The sequence below is a fragment of the Conger conger genome, chromosome 10, assembly GCF_963514075.1.
Source record: "Conger conger chromosome 10, fConCon1.1, whole genome shotgun sequence".
NCBI classification, from domain to species: Eukaryota; Metazoa; Chordata; class Actinopteri; order Anguilliformes; family Congridae; genus Conger; species Conger conger.
The window spans coordinates 42,552,828-42,577,769 of NC_083769.1; the positions used below are offsets into that span (position 1 = coordinate 42,552,828).

At 40.7% G+C, this 24,942-nt stretch overlaps 4 protein-coding genes across 5 annotated transcripts in view; 2 read left to right on the top strand and 2 right to left on the bottom strand.

Annotated features, from left to right (window-relative positions):
• The window catches only part of nphp4 (nephronophthisis 4), a 156,015-nt gene extending 149,055 nt beyond the window's left edge, over nt 1-6,960 (bottom strand). Inside the window, exons 1-2 of the mRNA XM_061259116.1 lie at nt 6,844-6,960; nt 5,684-5,863 (exon numbers count right to left, since the gene is read on the bottom strand). The gene's annotated coding sequence lies outside the window, so the exon portion shown is untranslated. The remainder of the gene's footprint in view (nt 1-5,683; nt 5,864-6,843) is intronic.
• Nucleotides 6,961-9,221: 2,261 nt separating this feature from the next.
• Nucleotides 9,222-14,140, top strand: dffb (DNA fragmentation factor, beta polypeptide (caspase-activated DNase)). Its single transcript, XM_061257757.1, has 7 exons — nt 9,222-9,445; nt 9,575-9,701; nt 11,130-11,318; nt 11,787-11,866; nt 12,136-12,309; nt 12,802-12,902; nt 13,644-14,140. Exons 1-7 carry the CDS (start codon nt 9,317-9,319, stop codon nt 13,849-13,851), a joined length of 1,008 nt encoding a protein of 335 aa, XP_061113741.1. The 5' UTR covers nt 9,222-9,316; the 3' UTR covers nt 13,852-14,140.
• A 59-nt stretch (nt 14,141-14,199) lies between these two features.
• Nucleotides 14,200-18,293, bottom strand: c10h1orf174 (chromosome 10 C1orf174 homolog). Of its 2 annotated transcripts, none has more exons than XM_061257759.1 (6): nt 18,154-18,293; nt 17,286-17,369; nt 16,086-16,478; nt 15,515-15,668; nt 14,954-15,005; nt 14,200-14,805 (listed from the first exon to the last, which is right to left on the bottom strand). In XM_061257759.1, exons 1-6 carry the CDS (start codon nt 18,166-18,168, stop codon nt 14,778-14,780), a joined length of 726 nt encoding a protein of 241 aa, XP_061113743.1. In that variant the 5' UTR covers nt 18,169-18,293; the 3' UTR covers nt 14,200-14,777. The 2 variants fall into 2 exon arrangements, with proteins under 2 accessions (XP_061113743.1, XP_061113744.1); XM_061257760.1 differs by having other exon boundaries at nt 14,947-15,005.
• Nucleotides 18,294-21,804: 3,511 nt separating this feature from the next.
• Nucleotides 21,805-24,891, top strand: b3gnt7l (UDP-GlcNAc:betaGal beta-1,3-N-acetylglucosaminyltransferase 7, like). Its single transcript, XM_061258266.1, has one exon. It carries the CDS (start codon nt 22,274-22,276, stop codon nt 23,513-23,515), a length of 1,242 nt encoding a protein of 413 aa, XP_061114250.1. The 5' UTR covers nt 21,805-22,273; the 3' UTR covers nt 23,516-24,891.
• The last annotated feature ends 51 nt before the right edge of the window (nt 24,892-24,942 follow it).

Genomic DNA, 24,942 nt, shown 5'->3' on the forward strand with positions numbered 1-24,942 from the left:
TCAGGCTTCTTTCAGCAGCTTTTAATTAAGCAAATATGCCCCCCTCATACACAAACATGCACACAAACCAAAACATCCACACACACACACACACACACACACACCCAAGCATGCACACACACACACACACACTCAAACATACACACACACACCAAAACATCCACAAACACACACACACACACACCCAAACATGCACACACACACACACACCAAAACATCCACATCCACACACGCACACACACATGCCCACACACAAACCAAAACATCCACACACACACACACATACATACATGCCCACACATACACACACACACAGTAGGGAGTGTATGACAGTAAAATCTACCTCCATACCTCGGCTGCTGCCCTGTCAGGGCAGTGATAACAGACTGAGAGTCTGCCACAGCGGGTTACTCTAACAGGCATCAGGACTGCTTCCTACAGCCCTCCCCGTGGCTTCTGCCCAGAAACACACCGAGAGCTCCACTCTGGACGGGGACACTGGTAACACTGTACCAGGCACAGGTATGGAGCTGAATACAAATCACTGGTCCAGATACAAGACAATGCATTTTATCTGCAAAATAAACTAACGCCTACAGTTGCACATAGCCCACAAATATTTACATGACATTATATTGTAGGCATATGGGCAAGAGTGCGTATACACTTTAGGTAGACTTGTACACCAGCTTGTTAAATCATGCACCTGCATGGTCAAGAGGTTCAGCTGTTTCATGCACCAAATGTCAGAATGAGGAATAAATGGGATCTAAGTGACTTTGATCTTGGAATTATTGTTGGTGACAGACAGGGTTGTTTGAGTAGCTCAGAAATAGCTGATCTCCTGGAATTTTCATACACAACACCGGTGCGAAAAACAAAAAACATCCAGTGAGCAGCATTTCTGCGGACAAAAAACGCATTGTTAATGAGAGAGGTCAGAGGAGAAGGACTGGTCAAAGCTGACAGGAAGGTGACACTAACGCAAACAACCACACATTACAGTGGTATGCAGAAGAGCATCTCTGAACACCCAATGTGTCAAACCTCTCAGTGGATAAGCTACAGCAGCAGAAGACCGATAAGTCAAAAAAAGAAGTCTAATTAATACGCGTGCCCAGTGAGTGTATATAGTGTGTACATGGTTATGAGCATCACTACACAAGTGTACTCATCACAGTCACAGACATTACACAAACTTTCCAGAATGGTCCCCCGAAAGTGAAACTTTGAGAACAATCATTTAAGGGTGTTTTTACAGGAGAAGTGCTGACAATGATCCAAAAAGGTGCAATTGAGAGACACGTTGTAACAACCGTGCAGAGTAATTCACTGAAATTTTATTTCATCTTCTTACAAGTCTGCAGTGGTTTATGAAAACGAGTCTTGTCAAACTCTTTTTATTCTCCATTAAATGGTGTCACAGCTCAATTAATCAGTGTAGGCTGGAACACTTCTATAAATACACGAGCGTGACTATGCCTAGCCTGTGTAGATTCTGCAGAGAAAAATTAAAAGGTTAAATATCCTAAGAATAGGTCCTTTAATTAAAGCAGATGCAATCAGTGGGTATTGATATGCTAACCGGTTACCTACGACTAAAATAAGATCTGGATGAAATCGGGGACTATTAACCAGGAAAATGGCCAAGTGCACAAACTAAAGACATATGGAATAAGAATGGACATTGAAAGCCATTGATTACATTTTTAACCACAATCACCAAAGTCATCAGCAGGTCACAAGATAATGAAAGAAAACAGAAACGGGAATCATCTAAGATATCATTCATCACACAGAAAACCTGTCAGGGCCAATCAAACGCGTGCACTAAAACTGAAATAATACCAAAAAATGTAGAGCACAATCCATCTTTTAGGTTGCTGACATATTAAACAACAGTTTCATTAATCGAAATAGTCCCTCAACTGAGCTAAGCTTATGGGCTGGATCCTAGGCCTCTAAACAATCAATAGTTTAATTACAGGACCCAATCCAAACCCCCCATTCTCTAGAGGTGTGCTCTGAAGAACAGAGGTGGCAGAGTATTCACTGAAAACTGGATGTCTCCATTTTGAAGGACTCTTGTGAAAAAGAGATTCAAGTCTGCCGTTTAGGTCCCCGTCAGGCCTGTCGATTCCCCGGCCAGGGACAGACCGAGAGACCCCGTTACGAAGACGGATGCCTTGAGCGGAGAGACAGGGAAGGGAAGGGAGATGGACGGCAGCCGAACCCAGCTCCAGATGCCACGGCGACACCGTGACGACGGCCGTCTATTCCCCAGTCCCAGAGTCATGGGGCAGGCGTCGACGTTATCGGCCCGGGTGATGCCAGGGCTGTGTATACGCTCAGTGGGGGGGGGGGTGAGGGACATTTAGTGTAGAGCATAGACATGGACCAAGTGCCTGTTAGGTCACCCACTGACTAGCCTTCTGAAACCACGGAAGTCGAGTGTGCTGGTGCCGCTGTGTGGCACAATTTGGAGCCAGAGTCTGCACAGGCCTCCACTATGTGCGTGGGAGGACTTGGATAGAGAGACTCGCAGTCCCTGCCACAAACTGTCCCTGATTTGTCTCCAAAGCATTACTGCATTGTCCTCAAAACACAATAACGAGCAACTAATAACTAAATAATCAGCACATGGGGAGACATGAGACAAAGAAAAAAAACAGAGATTCAACTACATTTTCCACTACATTCAACTACATGTGGGGAGAAAAAAAACAATTGACTTTGTATTTTTACCATACTGCTATCACTGACTTTATATTAAAAGGGTGGCTAAAGTTGCGCTAGTGAGCACCGTCTCGCAACAACACCAGGAAATGATCATCAAAAACCAAGACCGGTTTTGGCTGCTTGAGTACAGACACCAACAGAGAGGAAAGGACAGAGCAGGAACGAGAGAAGAAGTGAGGTTTAGAGAAGCAGAGAAGGAGCACGGTGAACAGGAAGAGGAAGAGGGAGGACGCACGCACGCACGCACTGATGCAGTCCTGCCATACACTGAGTTCCCTACATGCAGTTGTGTTCCCTACATGCAGTCTACATCCCACGAATGGTAGCCTGTAACTTGCTTGGACGTGTGTATTGTACAATGTTCCTTGCTCCAGATTATCTGGAAGATAAACGGGAAATCAAGCCATCCGCTTTTTTTCCTCAGGCCTTCCTAAACTCCACAAAAACACACTTCTATTAGACAACTAAGCCTGCGGTTAGATCACATCACTTCATCAGTTACCAAAAGAAAGTAATCTACCCAAGGAATTCTCCCTTAGCATTTTCAATTAACACACAATTCACACTGTAATTAAAACATAACAATAAATTCAGTAAAATAATGTTCGCTAATTAAGTCAACCCAAAACTGCACTTGAGAATCCTGATCAGCCATTCCAGACCTCCTGATTATAAACCAGAGACTGTTTGTATGCTGACCTTGTCACCAGGCACACAGCCAAAACTATTAAGTTTCTTCAGCTTGCATGAATCAGCAAAAGATTCATATTTACATCACTTCCAAACTGTCTGGGGCCTGCATGGCAGGGAAATTGCTGCTATCAGAACTGGAGACAACAAGAACAACGGACAATTAGAACAGAACCAGAACTGCCGTATCGTCCATGAGACTGGTGGCAATCACACGTTTCTCATTTCAACAACACAATGATATCAAACTTTGTGTTTCAGAATGAGGTGGCATTTTCTCATAACTGCTGTCTCGGATACCACACAAAGTATTTTAATGGTTTGAGTACACCTGTACACAAAGCCCTGTAAACTATCATTCATACATATTTTTAAATATCTTATTTTATATTCCGAAATGTTATCGCGAAAATCTTGAAAGATGTTTATTTCAGCAAACAATAAACCAAATTGCAAGGAACGCATTGGAAGTGAAATCTATTTCCCATTATTCTCTTTGTTTCCAATAGCAGATAATATTCTTCCATTTACCAAAAACTGGACACTTTGGGGGAGGAAAATATGAAACTCATCAGTCATTAGATAATGCATGTTTGTTGGTGAAAAATGAACAGACTGAACCCTGGCCTGGGTCTTAGCCATCCACAGAGCTCTCTCCCTCTCCCCTAAGCCATATGGTCATTAACAGCATTAAGCATTTTGCATAATATATCAAATGCTCCCAAAGTCAGAATATCTTCAGAGTCAAGCACTGTATACAACACTTACTTAAAAGTACAATAGGTAATTTCGGACTTACCTATTGTACGGTCAAGAGAGGAACTGCAGGAACAAACACGCTCAAACCACAACACTGTTTATCCATCCCCTTCTCTGTGAACACACTGACGTTGAAACTATCATTGGCTGTGGCAATTAGAACCAATTTTCAACCAATGAGCTTGAATTATTGTACAGCTATACAAAGTTTTGGTATAGAATGCCGGCCCATCAACTGCATATTTTCATTCATTATCCTAACCCGCTCATCCTGAACAGGGTCGCAGGGGTGCTGGAGCCTATCCAAGCATACATTGGGCGAAAGGCAGGAATACACCCTAGACAGGTCGCCAGTCCATCGCAGGGCACACACACCATTCACTCACACACTCATACCTATGGGCAATTTAGACTCTCCAATCAGCCTAACCTGCATGTCTTTGGACTGTGGGAGGAAACTGGAGTATCCGGAGGAAACCCACGCAAACACGGGGAGAACATGCAAACTCCGCGCAGAGGCCCCGGCCGACCGGGATTTGAACCCAGGACCTCCTTGCTGTGAGGCGGCAGTGCTACCCACTGCACCATCCGTGCCGCCAACTGCATATTTTGATACCCAAATTTAAGGACTATGAACACAGGCAGAGGGTGAGTCAACATTTCAGTGAGCCTTTTTCAATGACAGGAAGGGATTTACAATGGTGTTGTAGCAATGTTTTAACACAAAAAATAATTACAGTGAACCAGGACTCTTCATAACTGCTAACAACTTGCCAACTCTATAACTGCACCTCATGTGATACCTCGCTGATACCTTGTGCTATAAGAAAGTAGTTTTCCTTTTAAAAAGACAAGAGTTCAATAGTACATGACAAACAAAAGTTGATCCTGTAGCAGTGTACTGAAAAAATCATTTTCAGAGGGAGAACCAAAGAGTCCTTTCATCTAGACATGCATGATGTTCTAATCACCCACACAGGGACACAGAAAATATACAGGTACCTGTGCTGCTGCTCCCTGCGATTTCAGCTAATACAAAGGTAAGTCATTTGTATTAAACGAGCCCTTCTACGACACAGATGTGCAGATCAATTCACTTATGACACGATATAAATCATGTCTGATATATATATAAAGGTATAAAGGCTCACACCCCTTTCTCTCTTAACTAACTGTAAGACAAATTCTGTAGTTTATATGAGCCCTGTGTCTGCACCGATACAAGGACCTGAGGTGACCTGTGCTACAATTAGGATTGAAGTCAGTCTTGAAATCATGAAAGAACCTCAAATTTCATTGTATAATAAAAAAACAAAAGTAGTACGAGGGGAAACACAGACACACTCGCGAAGCTTTGCCCGAGTCGTACTTATCATTTTAGAATTCCAAGACAACTGTGGACTTTTAACATGTGAGGATGGCCCAGGAGCGTAAACATCTCGACGACAGGTTTGAGAAGAGAAGCAGACAGCGGAGCAGGCCCACCGCACTTCACCTCATTAAAAGGCACCCTGCTGGCTTGCCCCGAGCCAGTCCTCGGCTGCTGTTGCTGCTGCTGCTGCTGCTGCTGCTGCAACAGGCTCTTCCACGTCCTCCCGAAAAAGTGTCGGTGGCTGACATCAAACAGGGAGACTCGCAGCTGAAACCGGGCCCACTGGAGCCCCTCCAGCGGGCGCTGAGGGATCAGAGGGAGAAAGAGGGGCCTGAGTGATCACTGCCAACTGCCAAATTATTCCCTGCTACAGCACTTCGCAAAGAAATGTCGCACTCTCGTATTGCACGTGAGGTATCTATGAACTACAGTCAAAAAAAGACTTCTTTCATATAAAGCACCAGACACGTTCAGCTGGACAGGAGAGAACAGCAGCCTCAAAAATGGCTGCCCGGCATTTTCTGACAGAACAGTTGTCTCGTCTTGCAGTGAGAAAGTTATTTTAACAAACTCTAAATTCTGAGTAGTTTGCAGCCATCTTTTTGTGTTTGACATCTGAGCATGAAATCATACAACAGTCAACAATACAATGATGACGTTTTTTTCAGCAAGAGCGATAATATGTAAGGTTTAAAAGCAGCAAATAAATAAAGGTGGAGCTGAAAAGGATATGCATGTTTACGGTCTGTTTTTGTGTTTTCCACTGTAACATAAATCAAATAATTTCTTAAATGAGATGTTAAATGACAACATTACAATTGGGTGAGAAGTGTTACTAAGCCATAAGTGCTTCACTTGAGAAAATAGGGGCAGAGCTCGAGCCAAATGTCCCATTTAAACAATGCCTACAACAACCTAATTAAGCACACTGCCAAACACTAAAAACTCAAATCAAATCTCCATTGAGGGGTCACCAACAAACAAAGAATTATGTTGTAATGATAGCATATAAACACTCGGGACTGTGAAACTTGGCATTACTCAATTTACCAGCAATTTACCACTTACTACTCGGGATTGATTTCTTTCCCTACATATTTCTGACATATTTTCTTTGCTGGCAAAGGTTTTATTTTTCCATTTACATTCTATGTAAAAACAGTCTTGTGTAAATTTAAGTTAAGCAACTTTATATAAATAATATATAATAACAGATATAATTCACAACCGTGGGTCAATCCTAAAAAAAAAAGTGAATACCTGTCCACGCTCAATCATCTTACCTGTCCAATGGAACCTCCTTGGAGATGTTTCAGTGCAATCTGAAAGCCTTCCGAAGGTAACTCTTCAGCCAGACGCACACTCTGGTTGTGGGGAGGGACCACTCGGCTCCCATCAAACAATGTTTTCCACTCGGTCATGGTGATTTAGCAAACTAGTGCATCTAGAAAACTGTGGAGACAATTATTATGAAAGTTAGCTGTAACGTTAACTGGGGAACTATTTAACTTCATCAACAACGTTCATTAAATATACAAAAATAATAATATCTCGCTAGCTAGCTAGAGATATTGGTGGCTAACGTGAACTTAACTAAGTTAACATAGCTAGCTAATAACGATAGCTTGCTAGCAACTGGCAACCAGTTAGCTGGCTGTTCTCCCCATATCAACAATGCATTTTGCATAACACTTATTCAGGAAATTCGTTAACGTAAATCAATAACTGTAACGTATACCTCACTATCATAATTCTTAGACAAGCTAAGCTAACTTAACGTTAACTAAAATGTGCCGTTAGCTAGCTAGACAGCAAGCAAAGATGTGCAGCCAACAACAGGGTGTTTAGTCACACTGTCACTCCATATATTTTAGAACGTAATATGAATTACATTTTAAGAAAGCGTAATTATTGTATGTCTGTGCACCTGCAACATGCAAACATTATCTTAGCCAGCTAAATGGAATAAATAATAAGAAACTTACCCAACTTGATGGCTAGCTCTAATTTTCAATCGCAGCCACTGCCATGACGTTAACTGATGAATTTGTTTTACTTCTCAAAATAGGGGTGGATGTGAAGCATTTTAAACAATTAGGGGAAAAAAATACTATGTGACATGCATACAGATCGAAAATGCATATTATTTAACGTTATACTAATGCTTAATGTTAAATATGTAGCATCGTTTACTTATTAAATTAGCACTGTATGTATGCAATAGTGTTCATCCCCCCTATCCTTCTGAATCAAATAGTATAATCTACTACTTGGCTTGATGTTGCCTAGGAGATACAGCAACGGTTCCAAGCCATAGACTGTGCACAGTACCAAAGATTTTTACGTTGACTAGCTAACAAGAAGGGTGACTGAACTTATTTCTGCCCTCCGTTGTGAAACCGAAAAGCCAACATTACACTGTATATACATTACATCTTATATTATTTTAGATGCTCTTATCCAGAGATAAGAGAACAGACCAGTATAGTGTATCCGTAAGTGTATCAAGTCAGTGTAGCAAGTGTGTCAGTAATTTGAACACTTTTCCAGTTACATTGTGACCTGTAGTGAAGTAACTTGGGGGTTGCCAGAAAGCTCCAGGTGGACGATTTTACGAGAAAAGCCTAGTTTAAATTGAATAAGCTCAATATCGAACTCTATAAATACATGATTTAAGTTTATTTGTTACTTAATTAATACAATTATATATAACATATTCCATTATATTTCTTATATTCCCTGTCCTCTCCAATGCAATTACATCCTGTGTAACCGTAACCATAACTGTTGTGATTTCTGCCAAAACAGTGTCTGGAGTTTATACTTTTGATAAATATAAGTATTCAATTTCCCCTGCTTTCTTGAAGCTGGTCGATCAGCTGACCCATCCACACCACGGGATGTATCTTCAAAACTGCCAGTTCTGTGTGACTGACAATTTGGTCTTGAACTGCAACACTGCTGCCATAAACATCTCCACTGTACTATGGAGAAAGATCACTCAGTTTGCTTAATATTCACCTAAAAGTGATCAGGGTAAAATGATCAGTGGGTGTGATAGAGCGAATAGCCTACTGCTAGAGTGAATTTGAGCCTGGTCTAGCTGGTATGTGGGCTCTATTGGTCTCTGTTACACCTCAATCCCTGAGGTTTGTAATTATTTTACATTGTTCTCAATACAAGTACTCAGCTTGCACATTTTTCTTGGTTGTTGCAAAATAGCTTCACTGACTGATTTAGTTGCATACGCTTTAAAGCAACTTGTCATTGTGAAGGTCGTCTTCCAAGCTACTTATGTGATACGCACCTTAATCGACAGATGGCGCTCCTAAACTGAAAGTACATAACCACAGACCACTTTTTGGTAAGAAGCTGCTGATTTGACGTATTTTTATGCCCATAGAGAGGATTAAACTATCAGAGATATTATGATGGTATATAGCAATGCAGTTTACGCAGACTAGGCTGAAATAATTTTGCACGCTCGTATGCGGCGGCTGCAAGGCGGTGATTTGTACGAAAAGCTGTTTGGGTTGTCTTACTGCGTCACATATGCGCAGACAGATGGACTGAGCAGTAATGCATGTGATCCACCTCATACCGCGGACACAGTCATGATAACCATAAAGAGTTAAGTGATAGTAGCCCATCCTCTTGGTTTACAAGAGTGGTTCTGCGCCTGGTCTGCGCATACATATTTTGCTGTTCTGAGCCTGTGTGGAACTGCCTACGCAAGAGTTACGGAAGTGGTTCAGAATGGTGTTGTTTGGATTGTTCAAAAAGGCTAAACTTGTTAAACTGAGAGGCCTCCGTGAAAATAAGAAGTACGGAATTGCGGCGAAGAGCCTGAAAGAACTGATTAAGAAGGGATGTGACATGTTGCAGGTGCATTTTTTTTAAAAGTTTAATGCTGTTGGAAATGGTTATGTGCCACCAATGAGGTTGGACCACACAGCTCTATGCGCTATGTGCTATAACGTTAGGTTTTAATTATGTTTATTCGTTCCTGATCAGGTCCCGTTTCCAGGTTCACGTGTTTGCTTGTACGAAGATGGAACAGAAGTTACAGAAGACTATTTTGAAAACCTTGCTTTCAATGCTGAGCTTGTTCTTCTTACCAAAGGACAGGATTGGAAAGGATGTGCGTGCTCTTTATATTAGTAAAATAATAAGCACTATGTCGCGGTTCATGTGTGTTTATAAGTAGAGGGTGAATACACTCAGTTGTCATTTTATTAAGTACGCCTATCAGTTACCAGGTAGGACCCCCTTTTTTCCCCCCAGAACCACTTTAATTATTCAGGCATTGATTCAAGAAGGTCCATGCTGACTCTGTATCATGACGCAGTTCCTGCAGATTTTTTCGACCATGCTGCGAACCTCATCCCAAAGTTAAATCAGATTGCAATTTAGGGCCATTAGAGTAAACTGAACTCACTGTCATGTTCATGGAACCAGCTTTAGGTAAGGTGTGTTTTGTGACAGCACATTATCTTGCTGGAAATATCAATTTGAAAAATGGTAGACTGTGGCCATAAAGGGGTTCACTGGTCAGAAATAATAACAGCTCGATGAGTATCAATGGGCCAAGAAAACATTCCCCACCCCATTGGACCACCACTACCAACCTGCACTGCTGACACAAGGCAGGATGGATTCGTACCGTTTATGCCAAATCAAAAACAGAAATAATCAGCTCAAATCATGTTTTTGAACGCCATCAAATTGGCCAAATTCTGACCTTACTGTGCATATGCTGCCGCTAAAATTGAGATTAGTCAGATCAGGCTATGTTTTTCCAGTCTTCAATCATCCACTTTTTTTGCGCCCACTGTTTGCGCATCATTCTGTTCTGTAGCCCATCCTTTTCAAGGTTTGGCGTATTGTGCGTCCAGAGGTGCAATTCAGTTCGTTTGAACAAGCCTCCTCTACCCTCTCTGCTTAAGGTGTTTTTGCCCACTCATTGCTGCTCACTAGATCATTTTTGTTGATCACACTCTTCTCTGTAAACTCTAGGCTGTAGCATGTGAAAATCTGTTCCTCAGATGCTGGAACCACTATGTCTGGCACCAACAATACGGTCAAAGTTGCGTAAATCACCCATTCTGATGTTTGGTAAAAAAAAACGAGCAAATCTCTCCACCATGTCTGCATGCTTTAAATGTCGACGTCCAACCACATAAGGAACAGGGTATTTACATTAACAAGCAGTTGTACCTAGTAAAGTGGCAACTGAGTGTATATTGCAACCTCATTTCCTTTAAGCTTCTTAATCGTTTTAACTTTGGGACTAAATAGCAAGTGACTGACATGTATTTACATTTTTTTTTATTCATAATTGTACAAGTACTAATTGTATTATTTTACCATTTGCCTGTGACATGAAGCAATGAATACACAAACATGTATCCAACAGTATGCATCCATTCCTTTGTTTGGTCTAAAGCTTAATGGGATGGCTGTTTGCAGTGCATGTTCAGGGAGTTGCTAATTGAACCCATCAGTAATGCCAAAGAGGCTTTTTGTGAGTTGTTGTGATTGAGATGTTTTTTCATCCATGTCTGGACAGTTGTCTGTGATGTTGGCCTATTGCTGGGGCTCTCAGACAAACACACAGATGTCCTGATCGAGTCGGCTCAGAATCTACTCACGGACGAACACTCAGAGAAGAAGCGCAAGATCCTCAAGGATCTGCTTCACAACCTTCAAGATAACTCCGAGGTCGAAGAACGAGAGGAGGATGACGACTGGTTCCAAGGTAAGGTTTTACGCATTTCACGCGGAAGCCAAAGGCAAGATTCAACAAGTGGCCACTGCGAGCGTGCAAATTAGGCAGCAAACAAGGCACAGTCCAAGGACAGAATGTGTTTAATTATTATAATAGTTACCTTTTATAATAATACATTAGCAATGTCGACGTTCCTTAATGATACAGTAGCCCAGACAGTTCCTCCGCTTCAAAGACCGTGAAACGGTGCGTCAACAAAGCTGCCGCAGCCCATGGGATATTTGAATAACTACCTACCAACGAAATATCTGCTACTCACTAGTCATTTATATGGATCACTCCAAAGCACTGTTTGAGGGAAGGAGGGGTGAAGTGTTCCGCATATGTGTTTATGCAGTTATAGGAATGCATGTTGTATTTTGCGTGAAGTTTTAATTGGTGAGATGGATCATATTATTACTGTTGTCTCATTCCGTCCTGTATTTATAACCATTTCAGGGATTGAGTCCAGATTTAAGACAAAGTCTGCTTACATGAAGTTCAACTGTGAAAACAGAGTACGGGGATACATGAAGGATGTAAGTAAAAGAAATTATAAAACGAAAGAAATTCTGTTTAAATCAGTTTCTCACTCTGAAGCAGGTTATCAAATTGTCACAAATACCCAATTTGCACATAGTCATTAATCAACACATACATTCCATAAAAATGGTATTTTCCTATTTATGACCAGGTACAACGAAACATACTGTGCTCAGAGCATCCATGTTTTATTCTTAGATTGGTGATTAACTTACCTACAATCAGGTATCTTTAGAACTTTAACTTCACATTGCGTTCTGTTCAGGTTGAGGGATATTCCTCAAAAATCCAGAGTGCCAAAGTACAGAAGGAGTACAAACAGATCGTGGACTGCATGGTGGAGAAGTTGAAATCTGCAAAGTATAATGGCTGTTACTTTGACAGGATGGAAAATGAACCCAACCGCCTTTGCACAAAGGAAGGCTGGTTTTCCTGTCAGGTAGGATGACTAAATTAACTGGGGGGCCTGAAATCATCCAGAGAGATGAACACGGTTCACTTTTCTTACTCCACACCAAATAACATTACATTAACATTTTAGTCATTTGGCAGACGCTTTTAATCCAAAGCGACTTATAAGTGCGTAGGTTCTTCCACAAGTTAAAGCATCACATCCATAACAAGTAAAATACACATGAAGTGCTGTTCTAAACATACAGTCATTGTAAGTGCAAGTTGTTTTTTTTGGGGTTAGACAAGATGGATATCAGAAAGGGGGGGGGGGGGAATCAGGAGGGAGGAAATAACAGCTCTGTGAGATTGTTGGTAAATCTGATTAAACATCAGCCTGTTTACTTACCTGAGGAACATATGAACTCAAACGGGTCTCATGAAAAATGGCGTCTATATATCCAGTCAGAGACAGGATTGAATAACGAAGACCTTTGTGTTTCCCCACTTGACTCATTTAATTTGACTGTGGGGTTTCTAGGGTGCATTTGACAAAGAAAAATGCTCATCTCTCCATTCCATAAACCCTTATGGGACCAGGGAAAGCAGAATCCTTTTCAGCACCTGGAACCTTGACCACAGGTGAGTGTGTTGTTCACGTTTCACCCTCTATGTATATACATTGAACAGCAGAAAGGTCAAGACCGATACAGTTGCTCCGATGTAATGGGTTTTTAATTGATGATTCCCCACTGTCTACACTGTTTAACCAGGCAGACAGTTAGTATTGTTAGCAGGAAGTGTGACATTGACTGTAAAGCTAAATAGACCATTATTTTATAGTAATTTGCTAGATTTCATTTCCGTAGGTCTAATTAAACTTGTAGCGCTTGAATACGAATAAGACCTACCATTAGTATGAAGGTTCACTCCTGTAGAAAACAAACTGCAATGTAAAATGTGTTTTTCACCCCAAAAAATCTGATCACAACAACATATAATGTTGTCGCGTTACAAATTTAATTTAATTGAAATGACTGATTAAACAGTTCCCATGGACTAAGTCTACTCACCAGAAGCCGAAAATGAACCCTGCCATACTCATAACAGGACTGGTCACATTATACTGAAGGAATTGTTTCAGCAAAATGGGAAGTCAAAGTTGTAACTTGTGAAAACGTATTGTGTACTTTAGCTTGGTTTTTTTTTTTTGTCTTTGCTAAGCAAACCCCCAGTCGATTTCAGATATCCTGAAATGGCAGTGTTTACTGTGGAAGACGATGTCAATTGTCAATGAGGTGCATTGCTGAGCAGTAACCAGGTTAAAGATTTGCCCTTGCGGTGTAACCGTTTAACCGTTTTCACCCTTTCAAACCGTTTCAGGATTGAGAAGAAGCGAACCGTCATACCTGCTCTTGCCAAAGCACTACGAGGCCACAAGAGCGGCGACATCAACTGGGAGTACTTCTACAGGCTACTGTTCACACTGGCTAATTTGAAACTGGTGCATATTGTTTGCCACAAGAAGTGCGCTCATGACTTGCTTTGTGACAGTCGGAAAATTTACAAGAAACGGAAAATGATAAATTAATGATTGTTTTTCAGTGTTATTGAAGCAAGAAATTCTGTGGCGTAAGCCTTCAGTATCTTTTTTTTACTGCAGTATTTCCAATTGAAAGAAATGACTTTTTATCTATATATATATTTTTTAAACATTTAACTGTACTAAGAGAATAATGGATAATTTGATAGTTTTGTAATTATGCAATGGTGGAAGGAACATTACATTGCTGTGATAATTATGCTGTCGATGCTTTGCGTCGTTTCATCACCTGACGTCAAGACCAGTAAACCAAATGGCTTGCTGCCTTCTTTCCTTCTCCTTGTGTTGACAGTGGTATTTTGTAACACACACACAGGCAAGAGGGAACTCATTCAATACTGTAAAAATATTTGCCGCATTTATTCTGATTATATTGGCAAATGCAGTGTGTTATAGAAGCAAAATTTTATCTTTCCAAAGAACTGGTGGTACACCACTTAAATATTAATCATGAATTAGTGGAATATTAACCAGTACAGCTTGCAATTAAGATTATACTGTATATTTAACATTAAATTTAAATGATCATGTTTAAAAAAATATATAGCAAAAACTAATTTACAGTGTAGAATTATCTCCAACGGAGAGCAAAAACTTGTACATCCATCACAAAAATATATATACATTTTACAGTAAGATAAGCAAATACATTAAGCTTCATGTTCTTGGCCTCTGCAGTACTGAACTTGGTTAGTGCAAATTCTCTTGGGGTAAAATGCAAAGATGGTCTGCTATAAGTACAAATATATTTTAGATTAGATGCAATCAATAAGAACACCTTTGGCATTAGATTAATTCAGCAACCACAGAAATATGTACAGGACGGTGAAGCATCTCTTGGGCACAAAATAAAAAAAACATTTTGCCCATGGAAGGCACTTCTTGATTGGCCACCATCACGGGGGAGTCCATTTTTAAGATTCCTTCTGTATTGCCAAGCCCCTGTTGATGGAATAAACAAGATGCTATTAATACAGATTCAAAGTCACACCTCATACCACATACTATACTGCATATACATACTGTACATTTCCGCAAACCTTATTGGAAACTAAAAGGACCAAAAAAGAAATTAATGTATACCTCTCACCTGCTCCCATTTCTCATGTTGCTTCCTGAATCTGTATTACCGCCGTAACTATCTGGAATGGAACATTTCTGGTCAGTTTCACAGTACTATAGCCACTTCATTACAGCCTGCCATCACTTCCAGTTCCCCACACAAGAAACAACGGAAGTACCGAAGTAACATCAATGCATGCATCTAGAGTCCTTAGTAACGAACAGCAAATATTAAAGGAATACGCCAACATTTTGGGTAATATAACTTTTTTCCCCAATTTACCCAGACCTTGACAAGGTGTTCGAATTCATTTTCATTCATTCACTGGCTCGGTTTCCATGTTAGCATAACATGTTAGCTTAGCATAAAGACTTGAAGCCTAGGAGTCAGTAGCCTACCTCCTTCAAAGTGAAGAAAGGCACCTTACAGCAACTCCGAAGCAGTCTTATGTACACAAGGTATCGTGTATTTGAAATACACATACAGGGAAGGGGAATTTTTCTTTATTTTGTAAACGAAACGTTGTTCTCGGAGGAACCGTAACCGTCTTGCACTGGTTGTGCGCAGTGAAGAAGGCAGTCGCTGTACCTTCAGAAGGCGCACGGATCCGGTCTTGCCGCGGCGTCTCCAGGTCACCGTCGCCGTGCAGGTCGTCATCGCTGTCGTCTTTGGCGATGTAGTGCAATCTCCTGTACTCCCTCCTGCTCATGGGTAGGGAGGCAGGAGCTCTGGCTGGGTAGTCCTAGGACAGTCGAGAAAGGTCTCGGTCATATTCTACTCAGGCCATCTACGCGCAAGCATAACCGTGTCTTCCAATCAAACCTGGTTCTACATATAGCGCTCAATTGTTACATTACATTATTAATTTAGCAGAAGCCTTTTATTCAGTGCTTTACGATGCGAATTGACGAACATTTGTGGATTTTATTTGAGTAACAGTGGCAGACCAGCGAGTATAAATGTAAGATCAAATAAAGCACTAATGCAAATGAACCTATGCTACACAATGCCTTCAATGCATTGTGGACATGAATTCCCTCCGAGTCCATTTCAGTATTTGCGCATTTCATTATTAAAAGAAATTCCGGGTGGATATGACCTTCTGCCATACAAAGTGCATTTATGCTGAACTACTTGTGGAAGGACGACATCCACTCACCTGGTCAAGTTCGATATTCCCAAAGAACTGCCCAACAGGCAGAACCTGGTTACTGTCGTCATCGAGGAAGATGCTGTTGTCCACCTGAATTTGCATCTCGATCTCGCCGCCATCCGCCTCGTCTAAGCCGCCGTTTACACCGCAGCCTTCATCTTCCCATGCCTCGTCATCTTCCGATTCCACTGGATCCCCTCGAGTGTTTTCAGGACATAGCCCCCTCTCACCCGAGGCCACGTCTCCGTCGCCATTCATCGACAGCCGACTGTCTGAGCAACCGTGCGCTTCTCTACAGTTCCCTGGTTTCTCCTCGTCCTCCGGTGTCCTCTCGGTTCTAGTACCGTCAACTCGCTGTCTTTTCGCAACACCTTGCAGATCAGCCGTTTTCTGAGAACCCTGAGGAAATTCATTATTTGTTTTAATTAATTTTATTATTATTTATTAATGTTTCATATTTCAGAATTGGGCAGGCCGTTTTTGGTGCACAGCCAAAAATTACTTAAAGTGACTGTAAATGTAAATACCTGTACATTAATTGATTCACACTACATTGTATGGTGTCATTTTGGTATGCATTAAGCATCAGCGAAATTAGATAAATCAAATGCATTGCAATATCAACTTATATCTAAACATTTCCATCTATTCCTATGATGTGGGGATTAAATGTATTACCAGAGCTATTGGGTCATGGTCCTTGATGACGTCAAGAATTCCCTGTCCTAATGGCCAGTAAATGTTTTAGTCTCGTTGCATATCTTTAGAGACAGATTTGTAACATGAGCATGTGGTGGCATGGTGGTGCAGTGGGGGCCTCACAACAATGTCCTGGGTTCGAAATTCTGACCAGGACCTTTATGTGTCGTACTTGCATCTAGCTATCTTTCAGCTCTTTTCCCTCTACAAACAATATCCCTCGCCCAGTGTCTCTTCTTCTCCAATACAATATACTTGTGCACGGTACATTTTGGAAGGAGTTCAGGAGGCAGGTGGGGTGTTGAGGCGGTCCAGACCATGCCCATACAATCCTGACATTATTTTCAAAACTGAATTTATGTCTGTCTTGAAGTGTGTTCTTATAGTTATTTACATTACTGTGGATAGATATTTGGTGGGTGTGTAGTGGTTTCATCCTTCTTTGAGGATGTATGGTTATTTCAAAAATGTTCAGCCGCTTTAAAGTTTAAAACAAAAACAACCAACCTTATTTGAGCTTTTAGTTTCCCTATATACCGCCGCGGTGCACTTTCTCTTAGGTCGAGCAGAACAACGCAGTCTCCCTTGACCCTGCGGGGAATGGCATCAGAACAGGTTTTAGATCAATGTGAATGACTGGGCACTCTCGGCTAACTCGCTAACGTATGCCTACACTCTGATGTTGTCAAAACAAACTAGTAAAAGCGTGTACCAAAAGCCACGCGGCTGCCCTATAACATTATTGTGTTGAGTTAAGGTACCATTTCTTGAGACTAGCCTAGTTCGCGAGCACCTTAACTTTGTACAGCTGGGTCAGATAGCCCAACACTAGGTAGGGACAATTAGCTAGCAGGCATGGGTTTGCAGTTAATCTCATAACTCAGTTACGCCCGTCATACACCCGCCAAGATCGGGGACTAGCTAGACAGTTGCTGGCTGCCATCTATGTTAACGTTAGCCTAGGCTAGTTCTATAAAACGGGATTCTATCTGACGTAAGCCCCGTTTGCTTAGCTAGATAGGTGTCGCACAAAATTGCCCTTTTTACGTAGCTGGCTAGCCAACTTTAGTATTCACAAACAAATAGCTAGACACAGACGGCCGTGAGATGCGCTAACGTAGTTTGGTAGGTAGTTAGAAAAGTTACTGTGTATACTAAAAGCAGTCTCACAACATTTCTACGTGTCGGATGAAAAGTCGTAAACCGCTTACACTGTAGCGCCATCGTTTGTTTGTGAAGTTGAAGCTAATGTAGCTAGCCTTGCTAACTAAAACTTAAAAAAACGTCAGGATAAAGCTCCATATAAAGTAAATGCTGTAGCTATCTAATGGAAACACACCATCGCAAAAGAAGAAATATTCGTTGTGATTCTCACCTGCTTCCGTCTCATCTTGAATTTCCAGTACCTAACAATTTCAACAATTTTCTCGTCAGTTTCCAGTAAACCAAAACTACTCGTGTAGGGTAACAGCAATCTCTTGATCAAACCCAGGCGACGTCATTCATATGACCAGGGTTGCCAGATAGTACCGAAAAACAACTTTGAAGGTTTGGTCGTTTCCGTCTCGCTGATTAACATAATTAAGAAAATTGCTTTTTTGGCATGTTCATGCTTCGGGGTATTAACATTTAAGAAATATATTTCTGGCAGTTGGTTTCATTTCTTGTTATGCACCTACATCGTAAACAAAATATGCATCTAAAAAGCACTAACATTTTTACTGGGGTAGTTTGTAGTATTCTATGGTTTATTTTAACAATTGAGCATTTAGCTGTCAATAAAAGGTAATGGGTTTAAATGTGAATGCACAGAAGCTGTAAGTGAACCAATTCTTTTGTGTTACCAATTTGTGGTAACATTTTTATTTGTTCTGAGAGAGAAAAGAAATGGAGCCTTTTTTATGTTTTGATTAATAGAGGATTCATGTTGCATATTTTAAATATTTGGGAATTGAGACTGAGCTATCTTTCCCCAAACATGTAGACAACATCTCTAAGAAGGCCCAGCAACACCTGTTAAAGAAGCTGAAAATGGCTGATATCAAATCAACTGTTTACAAATCCCATACTCACTTTCAATATAACATCCTTGTTCAACAATAAATTTAAATAAATAAATAAATTTTCTCAAAAGCAAAATAATAATAAACAGACACCAGTCAAAATTATAACTGCATGTTTAAAAGACAATTTTCTATCAATTTTTCTGAGATGGACAAAGTTTGCCTGTGTCTGAAACGCAAAGCCCTTGCTGCGCACCACTGGTTTAATATTTTTCACTATATCTGGCAACCCTGCATAAAACGTATTTCCAAATTCCCACCTACTTGTGGCTCAGGGCCAACTTGGGTCACAAGTTCACTAGCCTACTGTAACGTCAAACCGGGAATTCAGAGTGTGTGAGCTACTATTTAGCTAGATCGTTGAATGCGTTAAGATAATTTATGGGATCATGCAGTGGTACAAGCAACGTTCTCGCCGCGTCAAAATACAGTCACACATGTTGCTCAGTCTTTAGACAAGCTGATAAATCGAGGCGTGGCAAGACCGAGCTACGTAGCTAGTACTTTGTGTTGTGAATTTAGCACACTGCAACGAAGGCTATTATTTCGTTGGCATAACAGGATTAAAGGCAACCCACCCTCGCACAAGTGTTCAATCTCGCAGACCTAAACGTATCGAAACGAGCTGAAGAAATTTACTGATGTTAGAAAACGAGCGACGAGGAACAGGGTTGACTTTATACGCAAAATAATTGAACGTGTGAAAAGCCTCTGGAAATCATGTTCCTAATATTTTTTAAATAATTGTTTTCCCAATGTGGCCTCCCTAATTGGACACAATCGTACAAGAATCATCACTGAATCGGACTGAATAGGCGTAATGTTATTCCGAGAACACATTTGAATGTGAAATAACATGACATCTGTTCAAACGGGTAACGATAATAATCTGCAATTTAGTTAATAAAGTTCAAATGATGTTGGGAACCGTACATAAACATCTTTAAATGAAGAAACCCTGATTTGTAGAGTTATTGGCAGTCTGATCAATATCAATGTAGATCAATGTATCTGTAACATCACTGACTAAAACATGAAGTGGCATTCCAGAGGGCTGTGGAGAGATTACAAAACTGTTGTGAATGAGTAAATGTGTCAGTGTCACACTTCTATTTATTTAAAATTTTATTTGTAAATGTCAAACTAACACACTGTCTAAAGTGTCTGTGTAACACCATTGTCATTGTTATGTTTGTGCAACAAAAATGTTTAAGGTTTAAAGCGCATTGCTACTGTAGCCTTGAGGGAAAAAGTCTGGTCTTGAACTGCTACAATCAGGCCTGGATCTAACCACAATATCAGTTATGTAGATGAAGTCAGTGGTAACACAAACCTGGTTAATGGGTCAGTTGATGGGGAAACAAATAGTCCCTGTGCATTATGCCTGTAGAATATTCTCTTTTAATTTCCACCTGTCAACCAGTCACTAAAACACTGCAATAGAAGAACCCTATCAGAAAATAATGTGTGTGTGTCTGTGTGTGTGCGTGTGTGTGTGTGTGTGTGTGTGTGTGTCTATGCTTAACCAATGAAGTTGCAGGTTTTACTCCCAGGTGACACAGTTGAATCCACTTGAATCTACTTGAATCCTTGAACAAGAGACTTAACCGGAATTGCTTCATGAACTATCCAGCTGTATAAGTAGTTCTATGTAAAATGTAAGCTGCTGAGTCACTCTGAATAAGAGCCCCTGCTAAATGCATAAATGTGTACAGTGTAAATGAATAATTCAATTTCCTTAGTGGCAAAGCTATTTCACTGTCCAGCCAGCAGGTGTCAATATTGTCAGAGAAGCAAGGGGAACAGTCTGCCTGGTTCACATATCCCCAAGTTGGCCGGACCAAAAAAAAAAGTTGTGTACTTGTCCAATTGGAATATCAATATCTATTTTAGGGTGGCCTGTAGCGTAGTGGTTAAGGTAAATGACTGGGACACACAAGGTCGGTGGTTCTAATCCCGGTGTAGCCAAAATAAGATCTGTACAGCAATTGGGCCCTTGAGCAAGGCCCTTAACCCTGCATTGCTCCAGGGGAGGATTGTCTCCTGCTTAGTCTAATCAACTGTATGTCGCTCTGGATAAGAGCGTCTGCCAAATGCCAATAATGTAATGTAATGTATTTTTCTGCCTACCAAGGGCACCTGTGAGCCATCGGTTTATACGGCTTAAACCTTCAATTCCTGTGCTAATACCTTTGCAATGTATTTTTCAGGACATTTAAACTGTATGTGTAAGGGTTCAGAATAGATATAAATTATAGGGTAAGGAACTTCATCAGCATGATTTTATTTTCAGGAATTTTGTGAATAATTACTGGCCCATCATATTGCTTTGGGAAGGTGAACATCCTGTGTTGAAAGTAGTCATTTTTAATTCAATTCAGGTGGAATTTTATGACATTGTATTGTTGTTAATGTGAAAACAACTGCAAGAAAGTGGTAGGGAAACTTTTTAAATGGGAGGTTCAGCTTATGTGTACAGTAATATTTGGTGTCAAATTAATTCGGGGAGAACACATAATATGTATAATGTTCCCAATTGGACTCAAATGTTGTTACTCCGTTCGAGTTCAATGAACAGTGGCCATTTACTGTATCTTTGTGCTCTATGTATTCTGCAACATACTTGCTTTACCATAGCCTACATTAAAATGACCTTGTTCTTCCAAACAATTTAAAAGGCAGGCTAATCGTCTTGGATGGGGAATATGGCGTTCACGTGAAGGGAATATGCAAACTTTACATTTTTTGTGCTACATTTATATGAAACGCTGAAATGAACATCGACTGTAAAACCCTACAGTTTGCGGTCCACAAATAGCCATACCAAACCTTTTGTGACATGCTTAAATTAATTACAAGATCGCTATTGGGTATCTACTTTAAAGCCTTTGGGACACGTAGGTTGAGCTAACACATTGCCATCTGTGATGTGAAACGAGAAACCTGCCCGTCGCAGATAGGTGTTGTGGGGTGGGGAGGGCTAAGATCAAGGCAAAATAGGATAGCGAGAGAAGCAATTAGCAGACGCGGCTGCCCTCCTGTTGGACGGCTGAACAAAGAGGAGGATAAAAGGGGAAAGGAATAGTTTAAACTCACCGTGAAAGAGAGGCTATAAACGCCCAGTAAACAAGAAGGGACAATCAAGTATGAGACGAGATGTGACCAGAGTTCCAGAGTGGCATTCGGAAAACGACAATTCCCTTTCAACGGATTCTATGAACAGCAGTTAGCCTACGGTATGCCGGACTCTATGCGCACTTTTTTACACCACAGGATCACAGGGCGATAGACTTCCCTCGGGCGCAGTAGGATGCAACGATGGACTTCTTGTGCGGGGTGACGAGGCGAACCCAGGCGAAAGAACATAATGAAAGAGTAGAATATATCTGAAAAGGGGTTCTTAGCCAAGCTTGTTCGTGCTTTAGGTTGGCTATGGAGTATTTTTTCCGACGGAAGAGAGTATTGAAAACTCTCATCAGTTTGTCTTTAGCTTTGGCCACTTTATTGATGATTCAAAAATTCAAGTTTGTGGAAGATAATGTTAAGGATCATCTGGTGGTGAAAACCAGAGTAGCCAATGGCTGGTTCGAGGCTGAGAGCGATTTTTACAAAAGCAATTCCATCATTAAGGGTGCTTTGGGAAACAATTCGCCCCCTGGACTTATAGAAAAGTTGGAGGATGTATTCGTTTCAAATACGACCCGAATGACTTGGGATGTGGATGTGATTGACTGCAAGGAAGATGTGTCTGTGAAGAAAAAGGATTGGTTTCGACGGCTAGATCCAAGATTCCACCAATTCGTCCTGCACAGACACTGTAGATATTTCCCGATGCTGATAAATCATCCGGAGAAGTGCCGAGAGGAGGACGTGAATGTACTGATTGTGGTTAAATCTGTAATCGAACAACACGACAGACGCGAGGCTGTGCGTAATACGTGGGGTAAAGAGCAGGCAATCAATGGTCGTAAGATAAAGACACTGTTTCTTATAGGTAGTCCCTCCACGGGCAAAGATGCCAAAAATCTTCAAAAGCTCATCCAGTTCGAGGACAGGATATACGGAGACATCTTACAGTGGGATTTCATGGACACCTTTTTCAACCTCACTCTAAAAGAGGTTAATTTTTTGAAGTGGTTTAACACTTACTGCCCCCAGGTAAAGTTCATATTCAAAGGGGACGACGATGTGTTTGTGAACACGAACAATCTATTGGAACTTATTGGCTTTAAAACAGAAGAACAAAAAGTGCACAATTTATTTGTTGGGGACACCATTTCCAAAGCGATCCCAATTAGGAACCGACAGAGTAAGTATTACATTCCAAGAGAGTTATTCGACAAACCTTACCCACCTTATGTTGGCGGTGGGGGATTTTTAATGTCAGCGGATTTAGCTCGAAGATTATTTTTAATTTCCGAAGAATTTGAGCTTTACCCAATTGACGACGTATTTCTGGGCATGTGTCTTCAGAGATTACGCGTTTCCCCGGAGCTTCATCCAGGATTCAGGACTTTCGGCATTGTGAAGCGCAAAGTGAGCCCTATGAACAGTGACCCTTGTTTTTTCCGAAGCCTAATTGTAATCCATAAACTCAGTCCGCAAGAGTTACTCAGGATGTGGAATATAGTGTATGATAAAAACCTCACTTGCGCCAAAAGGATTGTACTCTGACCCATCAATTTAAAGTGGTTTTCTGTGACCATTTCCTATTTGTTGTATTTTTTCGTGCATTGGGCATAATTTATAGGCTATGTCCTGCTGTCAGATATGTGTACATACACACCTCCCCCAGGTCCCTGGTGGCTCAGACAGACATCTGTGACCAGCAATTTGTAACCACTGTTTTCTGTATCAGTAAAATGATGGAGCCTTAACTATTTAATCACAGACTGGTCTGTATACCTATACTGTATGCACAGTGTAGCTTTTCAAGAGGCAGTGGCCAGTGCTAGGTGCCGGACACTGAATGTTTTCAAGTGATGTGGACTTGCACCTCCCTTTTGGATGCGTTTGGAATCACAGGTCCACTCACTAGTCCACTGGAAGCACAGTAGAGCTCTGTGACTGAATTCAAAAATAAACAAACTGGTCTCCTAAAACCAATGCACTGTCTGTTCACTGGTTATGAATGGGCAGGGATGAAGATGTTTTTTAAAAGTTTTTATATGAATTATGTATGTTGGACTGTTGTTGCTGTTTATTTTCAGTTCAGAATTTGAACCAAAACAGTTTTAAAAAGACCAAGTTGATCTTACAAATGATGATATGCACATAATAGATGGCAAAAGCAGGAAAAACTGTGTCAGAGAATAACAAACTGTGTCAGAGAATAACATTGCATCATAACTCAACCAATTGACAACTTCATTAAGACAACTGTAATACAATTTGTGTAAATGTTGTTTGTTGAAAAATGTTGTTTGTTGAAAACAAAAATACTGAAAATACTTCCCCAATCTATAATATTTAATGTGAGAATTTGAATATTTTGTTCCCATAAATGTACCTGACAACTGTTAATTATGAATTGATTATAGAAGCTCTGGGGATTAAATAATCTTTCATTCCAAGTAGACTTGAAAGACAAATGCTTTTTGCGGGAGCAAAATCAAGCTATATATTCTTCAATGACATATTTTTGCTGAGTGAAATGTTGTACAACATAGAGGGTTTAATATATTTTGTAAATAGCACATTTGTGTCATATTTATCTACCTGGGAAGGCGGATACAGTTCACCCATGCATGATCAGCATAAAGAACAGTTGTACTCTTGTGGTCTTAGTAAATCAACAAAAAACTCTTCCGCATAAAGGTGATATGTACTGTCTGCCTGGTACTAAACAAATGTTTGCATTCTGTTGTAACATCCAAATTGCGCTTATTTGGTCATGATAGGAATGCAGGTGTATACACCTGGGGATATGTGAGGAAGTGCCCATGTTTCTAAAACAACAACATAATAATATCCAATGGTTTTCATTATTTTCCAGTCTGGCTGTGTGGCTGTCTGTATCAAAAATCAATAAAATAACCTTTTGATATTGATATATTTCACTGCTTATTCTTACAATGTATGATAAAATAGTAAACAATAGC